The sequence below is a fragment of the Achroia grisella genome, unplaced genomic scaffold (assembly GCF_030625045.1).
Source record: "Achroia grisella isolate CSIRO2021 unplaced genomic scaffold, CSIRO_AGI_Agris_v1 utg1186, whole genome shotgun sequence".
Lineage (NCBI taxonomy): Eukaryota > Metazoa > Arthropoda > Insecta > Lepidoptera > Pyralidae > Achroia > Achroia grisella.
In genome coordinates this window covers 3,688,020-3,706,219 of record NW_026712592.1, presented here as the reverse complement: position 1 = coordinate 3,706,219, position 18,200 = coordinate 3,688,020, and the positions used below count along the sequence as shown (strand labels likewise).

Here is an 18,200-nt window from a genome sequence, read left to right as displayed (position 1 = left end):
TTGCTTACTGATAATATAAAAAATACACAACATTTTATGTGCCGTTTATTACTTTGAATCAATAAGATCAGCAAGTCCAAGTTGATTAAACAGGTAGGCTACGTAATAACAACTAGCTAGCCATGTTAAAAAATAATAATAACTAGCTTTGAATATATTATTATTTACGACGGCGTCGGTAGTCTAGCAGTTTAGCACAGCGCTTTACTTCTGATGGTCGCGAGTTCGATTCCTCGCACGATGCATACCATGTATTCATATACATATACATGACTGTTTGTATTGGTCTGGGTATTTTCTAAGTATTTACAAAAAAAATATCTAAGTATTCATATCAGTTTTTTAGTGCCCGTAACAAAAGCTTTGCTTACCGTGGCACTAGACGATGCAGTGTTAATTGTTCAGGTTTATTTATTTATGATTTCAAATAATTTAATTGCCGTAATTCTTCAAATAGTGATACTTTATTTTAAGTATCATCACTTTGCTTCAAATAAAGAATATATAGCTCGAGAGAATAATGTAAGTTGAATACTTAAAATAAATGTACTAGATTTTTTAACATCTTTGAATAACAGACTAAAAGTTTATTAAACCCACAGTAAATCTACTAATTGCTCACCACATTCACATGCAAGCAACCATCTGCCAGGCACTCGAAACTATTGTTGAACCTTATTCTTGACATTTTTCCTGTTTAATTTTAACGTACAATCTTGTCATTCAAGTTTAAGTTGTTGTGTAAGACGCACATATTTATTCAACGTTAATTTACCAAAAACATTATACGTGTTAGTCTAAAACGCATTCTAACAATTCTAACAATCAACATGCTGATATTAATTGCTAAGTTATATTTCATGGGTAAATATATTTTTTATATTATTTCTCGCAATACTTTAGAAATATTCCCAAAAAGGAGGTGCTTTGTATTTTGATTGGAGGGTGAGATTTGGCAGTGTAATTATAAGGTACAGAGGCATGACATCAAAGTCTGGAATGACTGCACAGAGAGGGTCTCACGAGATTTACATGTCACCGGTGTCAAGTAAGCTTATTGTAGCGAACTCCTTGATAGGTTTTTATACCATTTTTAAATTTTATGATAATATTCTTTGACATATTATTTTTGTTACCTTTCTATTATATTATATATCGGTGTCATACTAGTCGCATTTTATTTTATCTCCGTATTTTCCTCATTAAAACCCTCAGCACTCCTCACTCATCAGACACATTTGATACATCCGCTTCACTTATGATAAATATTATGTAAGAAAGGTTGATAATAAAGGCTATTATTATTATAGACTGATGCTGTTCATGTATATAGGCGACGGATGCCACTTATCGTTAACTTATCTATACATATAAATAAAATTGGAGTGTCTGTTTGCAATATTGAAATAACCGTTTTTTACTACATGCATATGAATATAAATATGTTACATACACCAAAATAATATTTTTCACATTTTTGTCTGTCTGTCTGTTTGTTCCGGCTAATCACTGAACTGAACTTTTTTTGGAAAGTAGCTGATGTAATAAGAAGTAACTTAGGCTACTTTTATTTTAGAAAAATAAAATTTAATTCCACGCGGACGACGTTGCGGGAACAGCTAGTTTGACATAAAAAGGGATTCTATATTCAACTGTATTTTGGTATATTAGGACATCTAAATCTCAACCTATTTTCATAATTCTTTTTTTGATCATTGTGTATCACTGCGCTGTTTATATTATCTAATTTTGCTGCTACAGTAATGCGTTTTGTTTAACACCATTTTTTTTTTCAATTATAATTTTCGCATTGTATGTATAACAATTAGAAAGTTTTCAAATAATATACAGTATTTGATAACAATGCCCCTGACTGTTATTTATTTGATAATATTTTATCTCCGTTATCTTGAATTCCCGGTAGGTACAATATATTTTACGATTTCAATTAAAGAATGTATCAGATCATCCTAAATTCTTCCCTAATGGAATGAAATGAGAGTTAAAATGTTTATGTGGAAACAATAATAAGTCGAGTTTCCGACTAATCATTATTTTATATAGTAGCTACACAAATCTATTTGAGGTAGGCATTCTAATTTAATTCGTGTTGATCAACAATAGCTGACAGTACTCACTATAAATACGACATTTATGAGCAATCAATATAATTAAAATTATTACTACAATTCATAAATGAGTCACGTCACGTGGCTACTACTTAAGTGTAACAAGTGATATATAATAGTACATTAAAAAATGATCATACCTTAAAACCAGTTTCTATGATTTCAACTGGATTTTACGATACCTGGATCTTGTCTCTCTTTTATTCTCGCATTTTAACATAACAACGGCATTTTTAACAAGTTATAATATTTTATATTAAACGACGACCTCAGCGGTCTAGCGGTCTAGCACACCGCTTTATGACCGATGGTCGCGGGTTCGATTCCTCGCACGGCACGACCATTTGTATTCATGAGTATGATTGTTTGTATCGGTCTGGATGTTTTCTATGTATAATATATATCGCTAATAGTTATCACAGCATCATATAACCTGATATTCATATATAAATGGGTATATATTAGGATTTAGTTCAAATAAAATCAATATCGCTTGATTCGTATTGGTCTATTAAAAATAATAATAATATCAAGACAATTCACACAGCGCCATCTAGACCCAAGTTACTTATTAATTTGTATCACTATACAAATACATATTTTCTTTTTCGTACATACATACATACATCCATAAATTACGTGAGGTGTTTTTTTAAATTTTGTGTCCGTCCTCCCCCCTGGTGAGATATCGTGAGATTTTATTCAACCCCCTCCCCCATCTCCCAATCTCACGTGAGATTTTTCGAAATGTGGGTTTCTTATGTAAACGCATTGATTATAAAAATAAAAAAAAATATTTCTTGCTTTTATTTATCTTAATCGTATTACGAGATTAAATCTTAAGCATGTACAATCCGTATTAAAATGACCAAAATAGTTTTTTTTGTTTCAATCACAAAAAAAATTGCTTGATATTATCCGGGACTCCCCCCCCCCCCTCTCCAACGTAAGATTAATTGAGATTTTACTCGACCCCTCCTCTTAAACATCTCACGTAATTTATAGACGCATTACATATATATTGTACATAGGAAACACCCAGACCCATACAAACATTCATACACATGAATACAAATGTTTGTGCAAGGAATCGAACCCGCGACCATCGGAAGTTAGGCGGTTTGCTAAACTGCTAGACCACCGAGGTCATTATTATTACTATTATATTTATATACGTTTTAATAATATTTATTCGTTACAAAAATAGTATGGTATAGTGATGTCCATCGTGATATATATGTAGGTATATATATACATATGTAACTGTTACCGCATACCATGAGGTGGGCCATTAGCTTCTTTGCTTTACTAATTACATTAATAAAAATCAACTAATTAAATATTTCATTACACAATTATGATCATATAGTAATGTTACGGTATTATCATTGTTCTGTTATACGTCTTACGACAATATAGCGGATAATATAGCATTTCAACATAAAACAGGTTTCTAATTGAATAGTATTAATATTATTATTATACACTACCTGACAATCTTTATTATAAAAAACATTTTAAGGAAAGTAATAACTATTATATACATATACACCCGGGCGAGTGCCCGGGTGTATATGTATTATACAATAAAACTTCTTCTTGAATCACTCTATCTATGAAAAAAAAACCGCTTCAAAATCCGTTGCGTAGTTTTAAAGATTTAAGCATACATGGAACGGACAGACAGCGACAGTAACTTTGTTTTATACTAGTACTATGTAATGATAATGAAGTTGGATCAATTTGCACACTGCGCCTTAAATATTATAATGTTTTTAAGGAATTTAAAGTTCGTCCTAGGAAAAATCATGACAACAGACTCTTATAGGTTCGTTTCTGTACATGATGCATTATGGATCATGTTTAAGATCTCATTATAATGAGATATGAGCAATATTAACATATATATTTTTAATTAGTTTATTACTGATTTTTTAATACGATTATTAATATAGTATACTATTTATTGCATTAAAAAAAATTATCTATATAGCTGATAGTTAAGTACTCATTACATAGTACAGAATAAAGTCGCTGTTACTGTCTGTCTCTATGTATGCTTAAATCTTTAAAACTACGCAACGGATTTTGAAGCGGTTTTTTTAATAGATAGAGTGATTCTATAGAAAGGCTTATATATATAATATATACACCCGCGTGTGGCCGGGGCGAGTAGCTAGTTAATCACAAAACAATAAAAACTCGAGTCATTGCACTTAAGGTTTTTTGTTTGTTATTAATAAAAACTTTTAAAAAAACATCAATCAACCATAAATAGTTTATCACGATATCATCAATTACAATATGTAATCATATCTCAACTGTCAACTACATCAGCTATCATCATTATATCTATAAAACTACTTTTTTTACTTAAATGTAAAATTTTCAGTTGCAGTCATACATGTTACGCAAGGAACAAAACTTTCAAGGTTGAAAAGGGTGAGTTCACATTAATTTTTTAAGCTAACTTTCATTAATCATTCTCAAATAATATTTGGATTGCTTGAAAATGTATGTAAGAAACAGTAAACTACTTTATTGGAATTTTCGAAATTGAATGACTAGAGATCGCGTTTGTGTTCATGGTAGATCGTGACACTACCTAACAGTATAATAGCAATGTAAAGAACATTCAATCTCAGTAATATTTCCTTGTAATGATACGTCATCACTACATAGTATAAAACAATGTATGTACAACATATTCACATTATTTTTACAAAGTTTTAGTTTGTAAATTCTTTTTTTTCTTTTATTTTCGTTCTTCTGACACATTCCACAAGGATATAAATGAGTATCATCAAATTATTGATAATGTAATAGACCTTTTTAGTCTAAATCATCATTATATAATATAAAGTATACTCGTATAAAATAAAGTCGCTGTCGCTGTCTGTCCGTTCCTATGTATGCTTAATTCTTTAAAACTACGCAACGGATTTTAAAGCGGTTTTTTTAATAGATAGAGTGATTCTAGAGGAAGGTGTATATATATATAATAGATATACACCCGGGCGAAGCCCGGCTTCGCCCGGGTGTATATCTATTATAGCAAGCAAGTAGCTAGTTCACAATATATTTCATTGGGTTTCACCAACATAATAATGTTATTGAAAATGTTAGTAATGTTTTCTATTGCTTGAAAATCTATTACTAATATTATAATCGCGAAAGTTTGTGAGGTTGGAGAGATATATAAATGATGATGAAACAGAATCTTACTAATATTATAAACAAGAAAATTTGTGAGCATTGATGAATGGATGTTGGTACTCTTTCAAGCAAAATCTACTGAACGGACTTTAATGAAACTTTTGCAGAAATATAACTTATACATCAGAATAACATATAGAATATAATTAAAAATATATTATGCAAATTGAGCAAAATAGTAGAATGATAAATGTCAAGTAAGTGTGAAGAATTATAATATATTAAAATGGTAATTAAAATAACACATACAATCATATATTAATACTAGAATATTCGAGATACAAACTGACATATTCCATAAAAATTGACTTGAATATATTATTAATATTATTTACAAATGTTGATCACATTGTACTTTCGACATATTTCAAAACAAAGCACAAAAGGTGAGTATTTATAATCTATACCTATTATATCGTTATATTTTAATAACCACATGTAATAATAATAGGTTTGACCTTCATGAACATGATATCATCTTTATATAAACAATAATAAGATACAACGGCCGATACAAAATCAATCGACGGCCTCGGTGATCTAGCGGTAAACCGCTTTAGCGCTGTGCTAAAGCACAGCGCTAAACTTACGTTGGTCGCAGGTTCAATTCCTCGCACGATATAAATATTAAAGTATGATTGTTTGTATTAGTCTGGATGTTTTATGAATATATCTATCAGTTGTCTAGTACTTATAACACAAGCTCTGTCTATCTTGAGACTAGATGGCGCTGTGTGAATTGTTTAGGGATATTATTATATTATAATCACGATATGCAGACTGCATGCTCTAACTAAGTTTATATCATAAGATTCGCTTTTTAAGTATGTTTAAAGATTAAAGAGAAAACATTTTTTATAGCATGACGGGGAGTGGAATTATGACTACATTGATTCCCTGGATACAACGACTACTGTAAGTTTTTTTTTTATTTTACATTAATTAGAAATATTAAAAGAAAAAAATTGGTGGTCAAGCAGTTTAGCACAGCGCTTTACCTGATCGTGGTTAGGATGGACGTGGTAGAATTCCTTGTACGAATGAACATTTTTCTTTATTAGTATGATTGTTTTTATTATTCTGAGTGTTATATATATTATACATTATAATAGAAATACGTAAATATAGATAGATATATATAGAACTATTTAAATATTTAAGTATTTCTATTATGTACTTGTTTAGCTTTCATTGTAAAATGTTCGCTTAGTTTGAGAGTATATGGTTTCCTGAGTATTTTTTTTTGTAATTGATGAGCCCCAAAAACATTAATAAAATGTATAATTTTAATTTCTATGTGTGTATTTTTAAAGATGAATCATAGATCACTGCAATAACTTCAGTCTGTACAAAGTAATCCACGTGAGTATCTCTGCCTCACTTTTTATCAACTGTGAAGATGCTGGCTTTGTAAAGTGGGAGATATGACAGTGAAATTACAGGGTACCGAATTCATGAAACCTTAGTCCTCTGGAATAGAAATCCATAAGTTAGTATTCATTATCATCATCATCTGTCCACTGCAGTCCACTATGGAACAAAGGTCTCTCTCAAGGTACGATTCTAAGCCCTCTCGTATTTTTGTACAGTTATTACCCGCAGGTCTATGTATATAATCGCTCCACTTAGCTTTAGGGCATTCTGCCTTTCCTAATTCGCGGTCTTTTTGAAGATATTTTTATAAACAGATGTTTTTTATTATATTACAGTTGAATATTGCTGAGAGACAATTACCATCTTTACCATCAACAACCACTTTACCACCGAACCCATGCCTGGATCCTAAGCCTGTGCAGCCAGATTTCTCTGCGCCAGGACGCAGAATAAGTGTAACAAGTTAGCATTAATTATTTTTAAAATTTTGTGTTTACTATACATCATTTTTATTATTACTCCAGTCGGCTCATGGCCACGGCTAGTGCAACCTAGCCGAAAAGTCGTGAGAGGTTTTATTGACATAAAATATAGGCCTTTATTTTCCGCAGAATTATTTGTATTAAGACCCGGTTAACGATATAAATAAGTTGGCAGTATTTAGTTATGACTAGCTGCCCCCTTAACTTCATCTGCATCACACTTGATATTTCTCATTATATTTTACCCACTTTACATAATTTATTTTTAATTCATAGCCTGTATGTTATTCTGATATATAAGCTATATTACAGTAAATTTCATCAAAATCCATCCATCCATAAGTAATAAGTAAGTCCATCCATTCATCCGATCATATTCAGAAACTTTCTGGTTTTACATCTTTTATTACTTATATATATGTATGTATGTATATAAAAATATACACCTTCACGACTATTATACCTAAGGGGATAATCAGAAGCATTAACAATTATCAACGTCGTGATCAAATGCTGTGAGATGTAATGACGACTTGAAATTAACGTAGCAGAAAGTATTCTGCCGCCGTCTCTAGCATTGTTTTTGTTTATTGTCAGTGTTTCCATCACTAGACAATTGATCTATACCTATATATATAAATAAAATTGGAGTGACTGTTTGTAATATTGAAATAGTAGTTTTTTACTACATACATATGAATATAAATACGGTACATACACCAAAATAACATTTTTTACAATTTTTGTCTGTCTATCTGTTTGTTCCGGCTAATCTCTGAATTATGACGGGACTCTTTTTGACAGGTGGCTGATGTAATAAGGAGTAACTCAGGCTACTTTTATTTTAGAAAAATAAAGTTAAATTCCACGCAGACGAAGTCGCGAATACAGCTACTTAGTAATAGAAATTGATAAATACAGTTTTTTCCTTATTGCCATATTGAACTCATGACCTTTGGGACCGACCCCACCAAGATGTGACCACCCAAGTGAACTACGAAGCTCTAAAATTCAAAATTTTTTTAAAATTATTATTATAATATAATCTCATTAAATGAAAATTCAGTGCATGAACAACTATTGCCATGCACACTCGTCATTCAAGTAATCGTTTAGTGAGTAATAGGCTTTGCTCAGTAAATATGATTTAACAGATGTTTTGAATTTATTTAAGGGTAATTCCAACATATCCTTTTGTATCTTATTGTAAATTTTTATACCTATTCCCATAAAAGACCTATTTCTCTAAACGATACTTGGGGACAGCAAGTTTTTCTTTAAATCTAGTATTAATATTATGAATATCGCTGTTTTTTGGAAATAAGTCAAGATTTTTATGAACATATAGGATATTTGAATATATAAATTGAGAAGCAACGGTTAGAATATTTGCCTCTTTGAATTTCTCTCTTAATGAGTCACGACTCTTCATACAGTAGATCGCTCTGTTATGATCTCTGATTATACATGTATATAATCATATTAAATAGAGTTCTGAACTTAAATATATACAGAGTGATCAAATAAAGTGAGATTATTGTTATGATTATTTTTTTATAATTTCATATGATAATTTTACAGAATGCTACGAGTATATCTGGCAGTTAAAAGACCGTTATGATGATATTAACAGAACAAAGACATGTAAGTATGTAAATTTAATTAATAATTAACTGTTGAAACATACCGTGATATTGTAAATAATTTGCTCTGAGCTATGTTTTGCTTTTAAAAAAAATACATATGTACGCCAAATATAAAAACAAATATTATGGATGATAATAGAATTGTGCCCACCTGCGCTAACGGTTAACGCTGGCAGGACACCAGAGGATGAGATGAGCATGAGGTCAGGTCAGTTAGTCAATCGTAGTAAATTCGCTATAAATTTATGACGATGGTTTGATTAAGTAATTTTCTTACAACCCCACCTCACATAATCCTATTGTCATTTAGTATATAAGATCAATATTTTTACGTACATATTGTCAGTTTATTATCATCTTTAATATACATCGTCGCAACCAACAACATCGAATCATGTATCCGCAATAGTAGTCAAGTTCAGTCAATTACAGTCACAGATTAGATTTAACTATCCTAAAGCTCTTGAATACACTTCCATCATTTTACCAAAAGAGACTTTGTCATCTCTGTAAAATAGCTAGCCTTAGAATTTTAGAAATGTGGGGCATGGCACAATAAAGTTTGGGAAACACTACACTAATCAAATGCTAATTTTCAATTCACAGGTTTAGAATATAATACTAAGTATTTCGGCGTGAAATATGTCATTGGAGGCCGATTTACACTACCTGGGGAATTCCCTCACATGGTAATTACGTGGTTATATTTTATACGAATTTTGTTAGTCATCAATTAGTAAAAAGACACAATGGATTTTTTGATTTTACATTTTTTTAAATTATGCAAACATAATATATCTATAGTGTTTAGACCATGACAAATTCAGTTTCAATAATCAGGGATATTCATTATTAGGGATAACTTAAAAACTACCATAAATATTTTGAAACAAAACCAGATGAAAGCATCTGCTTTCAAATAAATAATAAACAAAATCGGTTCAGCTAGAATCATTTCTAACGTACATAAAAAAATTATAACTTCCTCATTTTTTAAGGTCAGTTGGGTATTGCAATGTACTTTACATTGCAATACCCGTTCGCAATTCTTATGAACTTCCATTTCTGAGAACAAGTATCCGTCAAGCGGAAGTTGGCCTTCAGCCGCTCCATATATCATGCCTCCATATCCTATACGTAAATATATTAGAACTACAGTATATTCAAATGTGCAATTTCTTCTACAGGGTGCTATAGGATGGAAAAGTGTCACTGACACATGGTTATTTAATTGTGGGAGCACCCTTATAAGCCCCAAGTTTGTGCTAACTGCTGGTCATTGTATAAAAGCATCTCCAAGAGATTCCCGAATTGCTGACTTAGTACCTAAAATCATAAGGTTCGGTGTTAAAAACCTAGAAAGTGTTAATGTAAGTAAATCTGATCTGAAAGAGATTAATAATAATAACAATTCCCACATCTAATACTAAGCTAAGCATATCTTATATTCCAAATATAAAAGAGAAAAGAAAATACTTTTAAATAGTGTATTTCAAAATTCGAAAGTGCTATTTATTGTATCAAATTATTCATTTCCATATTTAAAATGACATCACACTTAGAAGAGGGAATTTCACAAGTGACATTTGGTCACATACCAAATGTCACACAGAGTCAAAAATATTTAAATTTGTGTGACTATTCATTGATTGATGATTCCTTTCTAATATGATCTTAAATAATGATATGAGAATAAAATTAATCGATAATATTTTTTTTTCACAGGATTACGTTGACAGATCTATCACTAAAATCATACCGCATCCTCAATATAAACCTCCGAGGCAATACTTTGATATAGCTTTAATGGAATTATCGGGAGCACTGATATTCAGTAATGTCATACAACCGGCTTGTTTGTGGAGTAAGAACGACGATAGTTTTGGAAATCTAGCCACTGTCACTGGTTGGGGGGTTTATATAAATGGTAAGTATAATTCTTGAGAGTTTCTTAATACCCAATTTACACTCAGCCCGAGTGAGCAGGAAAGTGGGCACGGAAGTGTGTAAACACGATACTTCCCATGCCATTGGCGCTGCCCAGCGCTCCCTCGATTGTTGGTTTTTCGTGCGCGAGTGAAAGGACTGGCAGCGCGAGTGGCAGCGTGTGTTTACATTCAGTCATCTCGCTCAGTTGTCGCCCGGCAAAATTTCCGGCAGCGCGAGTGGCAGGGGAAGCGGCTGAATGTAAACGTAGCATTAAATTGCTCCCGAGCATAGAGGGTAGTGACAACCTAAAACAATATCAAATCAAATAAAAAAGACATTTAAACCGCTTATGAACGTGATTTTTTTTGTATTATAGCTTTTCCCTACTGTCCAGTTTAGTATTGATATTCAAGTCAGATGATAAACTCAATAATCTAGAAATATATAATTCTTATGTACTTGTGTCTGATACCTAAATGAAACTAAACCAATTTGAAGGAAAATGTATATGTATATATATCAATGGATTCCTAGATGATTTGAATACTGGATCAAATGGATAAATTACGTAATTTATGAACTTATGTAATTTGATTTGGATTGTAAACAAATACAATAATTTTACTTGCAAAAAACTGTTTTGCAGTTATTTACGCCCATCTCCAGAATCAGTTATACATTTAAACAAAAACAAATCAATATATCTTATATTTAAGAATATATTTTATTGTATACTAATCTTATAAAACAATGCACGTATGGAATGTTAGGTTACGTTATTATGTAAAAAAAATGTTAATGCAGGTAATCTGAACACATCTGTTGAACTGCAAGCAGGTGATATCTATATCGTCAATTCATACGCCTGTGATCAATACTTAAGTTCATCCAATAACAGACATTGGGTTGGATTAATGGACCATCAGCTCTGTGCTGGGAAACTGGAAGGAGGCGTTGACGCATGTCAGGTACTTGGGTATAAATTAAATAAATAACTGTAAACTGACTCCATAAAACACTAGCTATCTACGAATGAAAGTCTCATCGAAATCGGTCTAGCCGTTTTACATTTAGCTTTGCCTTTTGTTTTAGAAGAACAATCTGACAGATAGAATTTGTTTATTCCTATTCTATATAAACATCCTATATATATTCAAAAACATTTAGTGAAAAGCTATTAATTTCAAATTACAAACAGACACTTCAAATTTATTGATTTGTACAGATAAATAGGAAGTTTACATTCATGACTCTAAAGTCAGATGTGATAGTCAGAGACGTTGTCAATAGAAATATTTGTATGAAGATGATATTCCATCTTCTACGCACACCCGCCTGTGCTAACGGCACACACTGGCGAAGCACCAATAAAGGATGTTAGAATGAGTATAAAATCAAATCAATTCGTTCATCGTGAAATAATATCATATATTCATCAGGAATATTATATTATAAGGGCTATTATTTCAATAATTAACAATATCGCCTTTACGGACATGTTCCATCACGCGCGGGAAAGCCAGCGTGCGCAATTCTAAGTTAACTAGTTTTTGTGTTCACTCTTTCGACTGTAACGAATGACCTGTTAGTGTCATATAAGCACAATCACGGTAATCATCTTATATGACACTAACGGGTCATATCATTTACTTTTAAAATTGTATTTTTATTCTACAAAATGGCGGAATAGTCCGCCATTTTGCAATGGTAATTAGTTATTGCAAAATGGCGCTAAAGCACGCCCGATTGAAGGGAATGCGTAAGCTGGCGGCACTCGTGAACTTTCTCGTTCTCTTTTCTTTCCCAAAAATGACCATTTAAAGTTTGTCTACATATATGGTAATTTTTTAAAGTGTCTGTCTGTGTAAAGTCGATCCGCGCGTGAACGAGCGTTTATACTGACTGATATTTGCATTTAACGATGTGTGTATATATTGGGTTGATTATTTTATATATAGACTTTAAGCTCTGCAAAATGAGTAAAAAGAGGAACCTGCGTAAATTGTTCGAACTCTAATTATTTACGTTACAACTATAAAATTACAGGGTGACTCAGGTGGACCATTGCAAGTAAGGATTCCATTACCAGAACCATATAATAAAGGTGAAGCAAAGGTACACTATGTCATTGGAGTAACGTCTTTTGGTATCGGCTGCGCTTGGCCAAACTTACCCGGAGTGTACACTAGAGTGTCCAGCTTCCTGGATTGGATCGAAAATATTGTATGGGCAAACAAATAAATGTATTAAAAACTTTTGTGTCATTGTTAATTTTTACTTATTTACGAGTTTAAGAGTGTAGTATATTTATAAGAAGCGTAATTAACAGAGTATGAAGGTACAAGAGGCGGTTTTATCGCTTATGTATTATGTATGCACTTACAAAAAAACTGTTTAAATATTTATATCGTTGTCTAATAGCCATAACACAAGTTCTGCTAGGCTTGAAACTAGATGGCACTGTTTGAATTGCCCAGGGTTAGTTAGTATTTATTAGAGCTTATTTTAGGGGTACCAAACAACCAATATGCCATTTATATATCCATTTTTTTTGTATATAGAAACACCCAGCCCAATACAAACAATCAAACAATCATAGTAAAAGTGTTTGAATTGTACGAGGAATTTAACCCGCGACCGTGAATTAAGAAAAAGGCGGTGTGAAACCAGCGAAGCCGTGGCGTCAGAAGCGGTATTGTTTCTCTTCGTCCTATATTTATTCTAGATTAACAAATCCAGTATTGAAATGCAAAAAAATGTGAGTGCCTAACGCAATCTCTTCCGTCAAATGAGGCATGGAAGCGTGACGAATCGTCGCTACTTGAAGCAGATTATGCTAAATCCGTGCAGTGCCAGGATCAGTCCAAATGGAATTCAGAGCCACGCTCTTCACTGTTTGCGAGATTGTCTGTTTTTCTTTCCATTCAAATAGCTACAGTAAATTGTGCTATTTTTGTACGTCTGTCTAAATCTTTACGCTAAGATGCGTAGGCAAATATAAATTATCTCAGAATACTACAATAATGCAAAGTCACTATTTCTGTTTCTCTATCTATTCTTTTAAACCTCGAAACAATGATAGATGATAGGGTGAGGACGAAGACATGTCAGTCAGTCCATGGCAAATATACTAGAAATTAATCACAGTTTCCATAGGGTAGTCGCTGCGTGGATATCGACTGACCGACCTGGCATGGTCCATTGCTAGCAATAGGGCCCTAGATCCTCTTACTTGCAATTATCTTCCTTCATCCGAAGTATGTATGTATGTATGTAATATCATAAATACAAAACTGTATCTCTCTGTCCGTTATCTTTTCACGACTAAACAGCTAAACTGATCGTAATGAAATTTTGCGTGAATATAGATTGTATTAAGATGACGGACATATTTAGATCTCTTTTACATCAAAGTAGCACAGCAATTTAAGAGTAGCAGCTTCTATTTGGTACATCTTCCATTCTTAAGGCTGCATACCTTTGACCCTCTCCACACAAAACATATAACTTCATAGCAGTAACTTTTGTGTTTTCTACAATAACAAATTAAATTCTATAAAATTTTGTCCATATACCAGCTAATATCAACCAGATTTTATTTTTAACAAGTTTATTAAGAATACCTACATCTTATTTTTATTACGTGGATACACTTCTCTTAAAAACTTGGTGTAACGGCAACTCCCTCCCTATACTAATCATTCAAAAAAGCGAAGGTCAGACGTAAAAAGGTGAAATATTAAACGTCGACGTGGTTTGAAAGTGATTAATGTAACCAAACGTGATGACGGATTGGCACAAACTTTTGCACTTTATACTTACACTTCAGCATCGAAATTTCAAATATAAAAGGATAAAAACAAGGCCCCGCGAAAACAAAAGTTGATTGCCATTACGTAACCTCAAACGAAATTGATGAAACTTTACAGGAATATAACTTATATATCAGAATAACATATAAGCTATAAATTTACTGCGGGTAAAACCGCGAGCACAGATAGTATTAAATAAATGTTTTGAAACAACCGCCACTTCATTCTACTTCTATAATTATGACAAGGTTGACGATATGGATCCCTATATGGATTATCAATGGCTGAAGATAAATAAGAACAATTTATTGATCATCTTTATGCATCTTCCTGCTCTAACGATATACGCTGATGGGTAGTGGAGGATGATAGGATTGGGATGAAGTTATGTCAGGCTATGATTGATTTATTTTGTCATTCAATTGACTATGTATATACATATATATCTTATAGGCTATTTGGGTACTACTTTGTAATTCTGAATATATATTTAAAAGAGCAACAGGCAAGTTTATCGCTCATTCTTCTTGTGATGAGCCTGCGTTCCGAATAAAAAAATATGACTATTCACAAGTGCATATATTATATTTATTTGAATAAAGATTCTATTTCAATTTGTGGCAATCACTACAAACGGCCGGGTGGCCGTTTGTTAACTGTGGCCCGCTCGCTATTTTATAAATATATCAACTGTACCAATACGATAAATAGTATATTCCTTGCAGTTAAGGTTGGCATAAACTTTTTGTGTATTTTACAAAATAACACAGCTTTCCATAAGAGGGCCTTTAACTCACAGCATGGAAACCCTGAGATCTTCTCGTCCATATCTGGCGCCCATATATTCTAAATAGCCAACCGTGGAGCAGCATTCACAATCAGCAGATATTCACCACGATGATTTTCATAGGGAGGCACACAGTGTCATCTAGTCCCAAGGGAAGCAGAGCTTATGTTATAGGTACTAGACAACTGATACCAGTTCTAACATACATTTTTTTTTAAATGCATATATATATACTTAGAAAACACCTAGACCAATACAAACAATGGTCCTCCCAAAAATATGATTACACAAATATTTGTATTGTGCGAAGAATCGAAACCGCAACAATCGGAAGTAAAGCGATATGTTTAATCACTAGAACATTGAGGCCGTCAATAAAATATAATAATACTAGATATGCCCGCAGTTTCACTCGCATGAAATTTATAGTCTGTGTTATTCTGATATAAGCTATATTACTGTAAAGTTTCATTAAATTCCGTTTTTGCGTGAAAGAGTAACAAACATCCATCCATACTCACAAACTGTTGCATTTCTAATATTAATAATATAAGATAAATAAAATTTATCAAAAAAAATATATAAAGATCGCCTTTGGTAATAATGATTGATTGACTATAACTGATTAGTTGCACCTGGTTTCATAATAAATGTTACAAATGTCCCTTGTAAAATAAGCATTACAAACAATAAAACTAGCCTTAGCCTACGCAGTTGGATATCTGAGGACGTAAGCTTATCTCTACCTCCTGTGACACCACCCTGTAAGTATTTATTGTTAAATTATAAATACAATAATAGTCATCCAAATTGGTGATCCAGACAGTGGTCCAAATTCGATCATAAATAATTTAATAATCAGTGAGATTATATACAAATAATATTAGACAAATAATATTAATTGGACTACAGACTTTAACAATAAACGAGAGTCGAGTACGTGGTATGTATGTAATCATTTTTATTGATTTATTACGCATAATTTTAAAAAAATATTGGATTTCTACATTCCTTTTCTACATAATTTATAAGTGTACGAAATTTCACACTGCAATATTCACGCAATTTTCCCAAAAAGTGGTAGAAAGCTTTTGCTTAACGTATTAATATATAGATTATATATGATATATATATAAATATAAACTATTAAAAAAACAAGCGACGAGATGAGACACGAAGCCAGTGGTTTTACATTACATTGCAGTTACTTCCTTTATATTGCAATGTTGATCGTTATACGTGTTTCGCTTCTGAATGAAACATACTCAGGCAATAAATAGAGTTCGGGTATATCTAGGAAGTCTTGTCGTGGTGAGACTACATGCTAGTAATAGCAGAATTATACAAGATATTATAAATCCATTAATATTTTTTTATCCATAATATTTTTTTGTAAAAAATTTCGTAAAAAATCATTAGCTATATGTATGTAGGGGAGACCGGGGCCACAATTAACAAAAATTGCATTTTTCATTGTACCTCCGAAATTTTCCAACGTTTAGACCTGATCTTTAGGTCACATGTGCTGTAACTATTCAGGTATCATATTTTTAACTTAAATCGAACGTAAAATAAACGATGCCTTAAATAGATTTTTTTTTCTTAAATAAGTCGTATGTTAAATCTTACCCCGTGTTTGGGGCTAGAATTAACAGCTCTGAGGTAAGTATTAACGTCATGTTATACTAACGAATATGAAAAAAACAAATATATCTATGACATTATTTTTTATTAAAGAAAGTGAAATCAATATAGAAGTGTATAGAGCACATTTTCTCATATGAATTGACATTACAAATTACAGAATATTTAAACATGAACAAAAACTTATAAATTCTTTAAAGTATTATAAATAATCAACAATATTTGGTCACTTTTATTAAAATCAGCAAATACTTATAAAAATATTAACGATTAAGAATATTGAGCATACAAATTATCTATTCATATTCATCATCGTCCGAAATACAATTCAGGCAAGCTAAGCTTTAATGCACTTAGTTTGGGCTTTACAAGAGATACATTGAATCCAATCACCACCTGAGAAATCACTATATGAAATACCACAAACAATACAAAGAGATTCGTCTTCTTCAGAATCACTACTTTCTTTTAATACTTTTCTCTTTGCCTTTTCTATTTTCTCGTCTTTATTTATTTTTCTATCTCCCTTTGCCTTGCTTTTACCCTTTACCCTTTCCCTCATCTTTTTTGTTCTCTTTGTTCTGTTTTTTTTCTGCTATTTTCCTCTTTTTCAGTTCTTTAATATGGTGTTCTTCTTCCAGAGCTTTTTTTCGGGCGTATCGGCGAGAATGGCAGATTTTTTGGCCCTTTTACGAGTAGATGGAGCTCGTGGTGGAGCTTTTAGTTAAAGGTCTTACAGTTTCAACCGAGAAGTCACCAGCATCTCTCTGCATTCCTGATGGTCCAACCGGCTCATTAGACATGTGTGAAATCACTTACATATTAGACATGTGTATAATTTCTACCTTTTTCCATAACTTCTTTCGCAGCCAACTCGTAGACCTCTAAGGATTTGGTTCCTCGAGTAGTTTTACGTTTGTATGTTCTCATTATGTAATAAAATGTAAGAAAAAAGAACATAAAACATAGGTATACAGTCGGATACCTTGTTAATACTAGCCACCATATCTGAGGTATATAAGTAAGTATAAACGTGTTAAACGTTTATACTTACCCCGCCGATTTGTTAATTTTAGCCCCAAGGGTACATTTTTGGTTTTAAATAGCATAATAAAAATATTTTATAAAAATCTTGTCAATTGAGTTATATGGCATTATTAAGTATGAAATATACTGATAGG

General features: G+C 32.0%; 1 protein-coding gene across 1 annotated transcript; it reads left to right on the top strand.

The window, feature by feature from the left end:
• The first annotated feature begins 633 nt into the window (after positions 1 to 633).
• LOC131854334 (serine protease snake-like) lies at positions 634 to 13,017 on the top strand. Its single transcript, XM_059205445.1, has 10 exons — positions 634 to 864; positions 4,522 to 4,571; positions 6,207 to 6,260; positions 7,055 to 7,181; positions 8,783 to 8,845; positions 9,454 to 9,536; positions 10,035 to 10,217; positions 10,573 to 10,774; positions 11,581 to 11,744; positions 12,823 to 13,017. The coding sequence occupies exons 1-10, from the start codon at positions 831 to 833 to the stop codon at positions 13,015 to 13,017; spliced, it is 1,155 nt and encodes a 384-aa protein (XP_059061428.1). The 5' UTR covers positions 634 to 830.
• Positions 13,018 to 18,200: the final 5,183 nt, after the last annotated feature.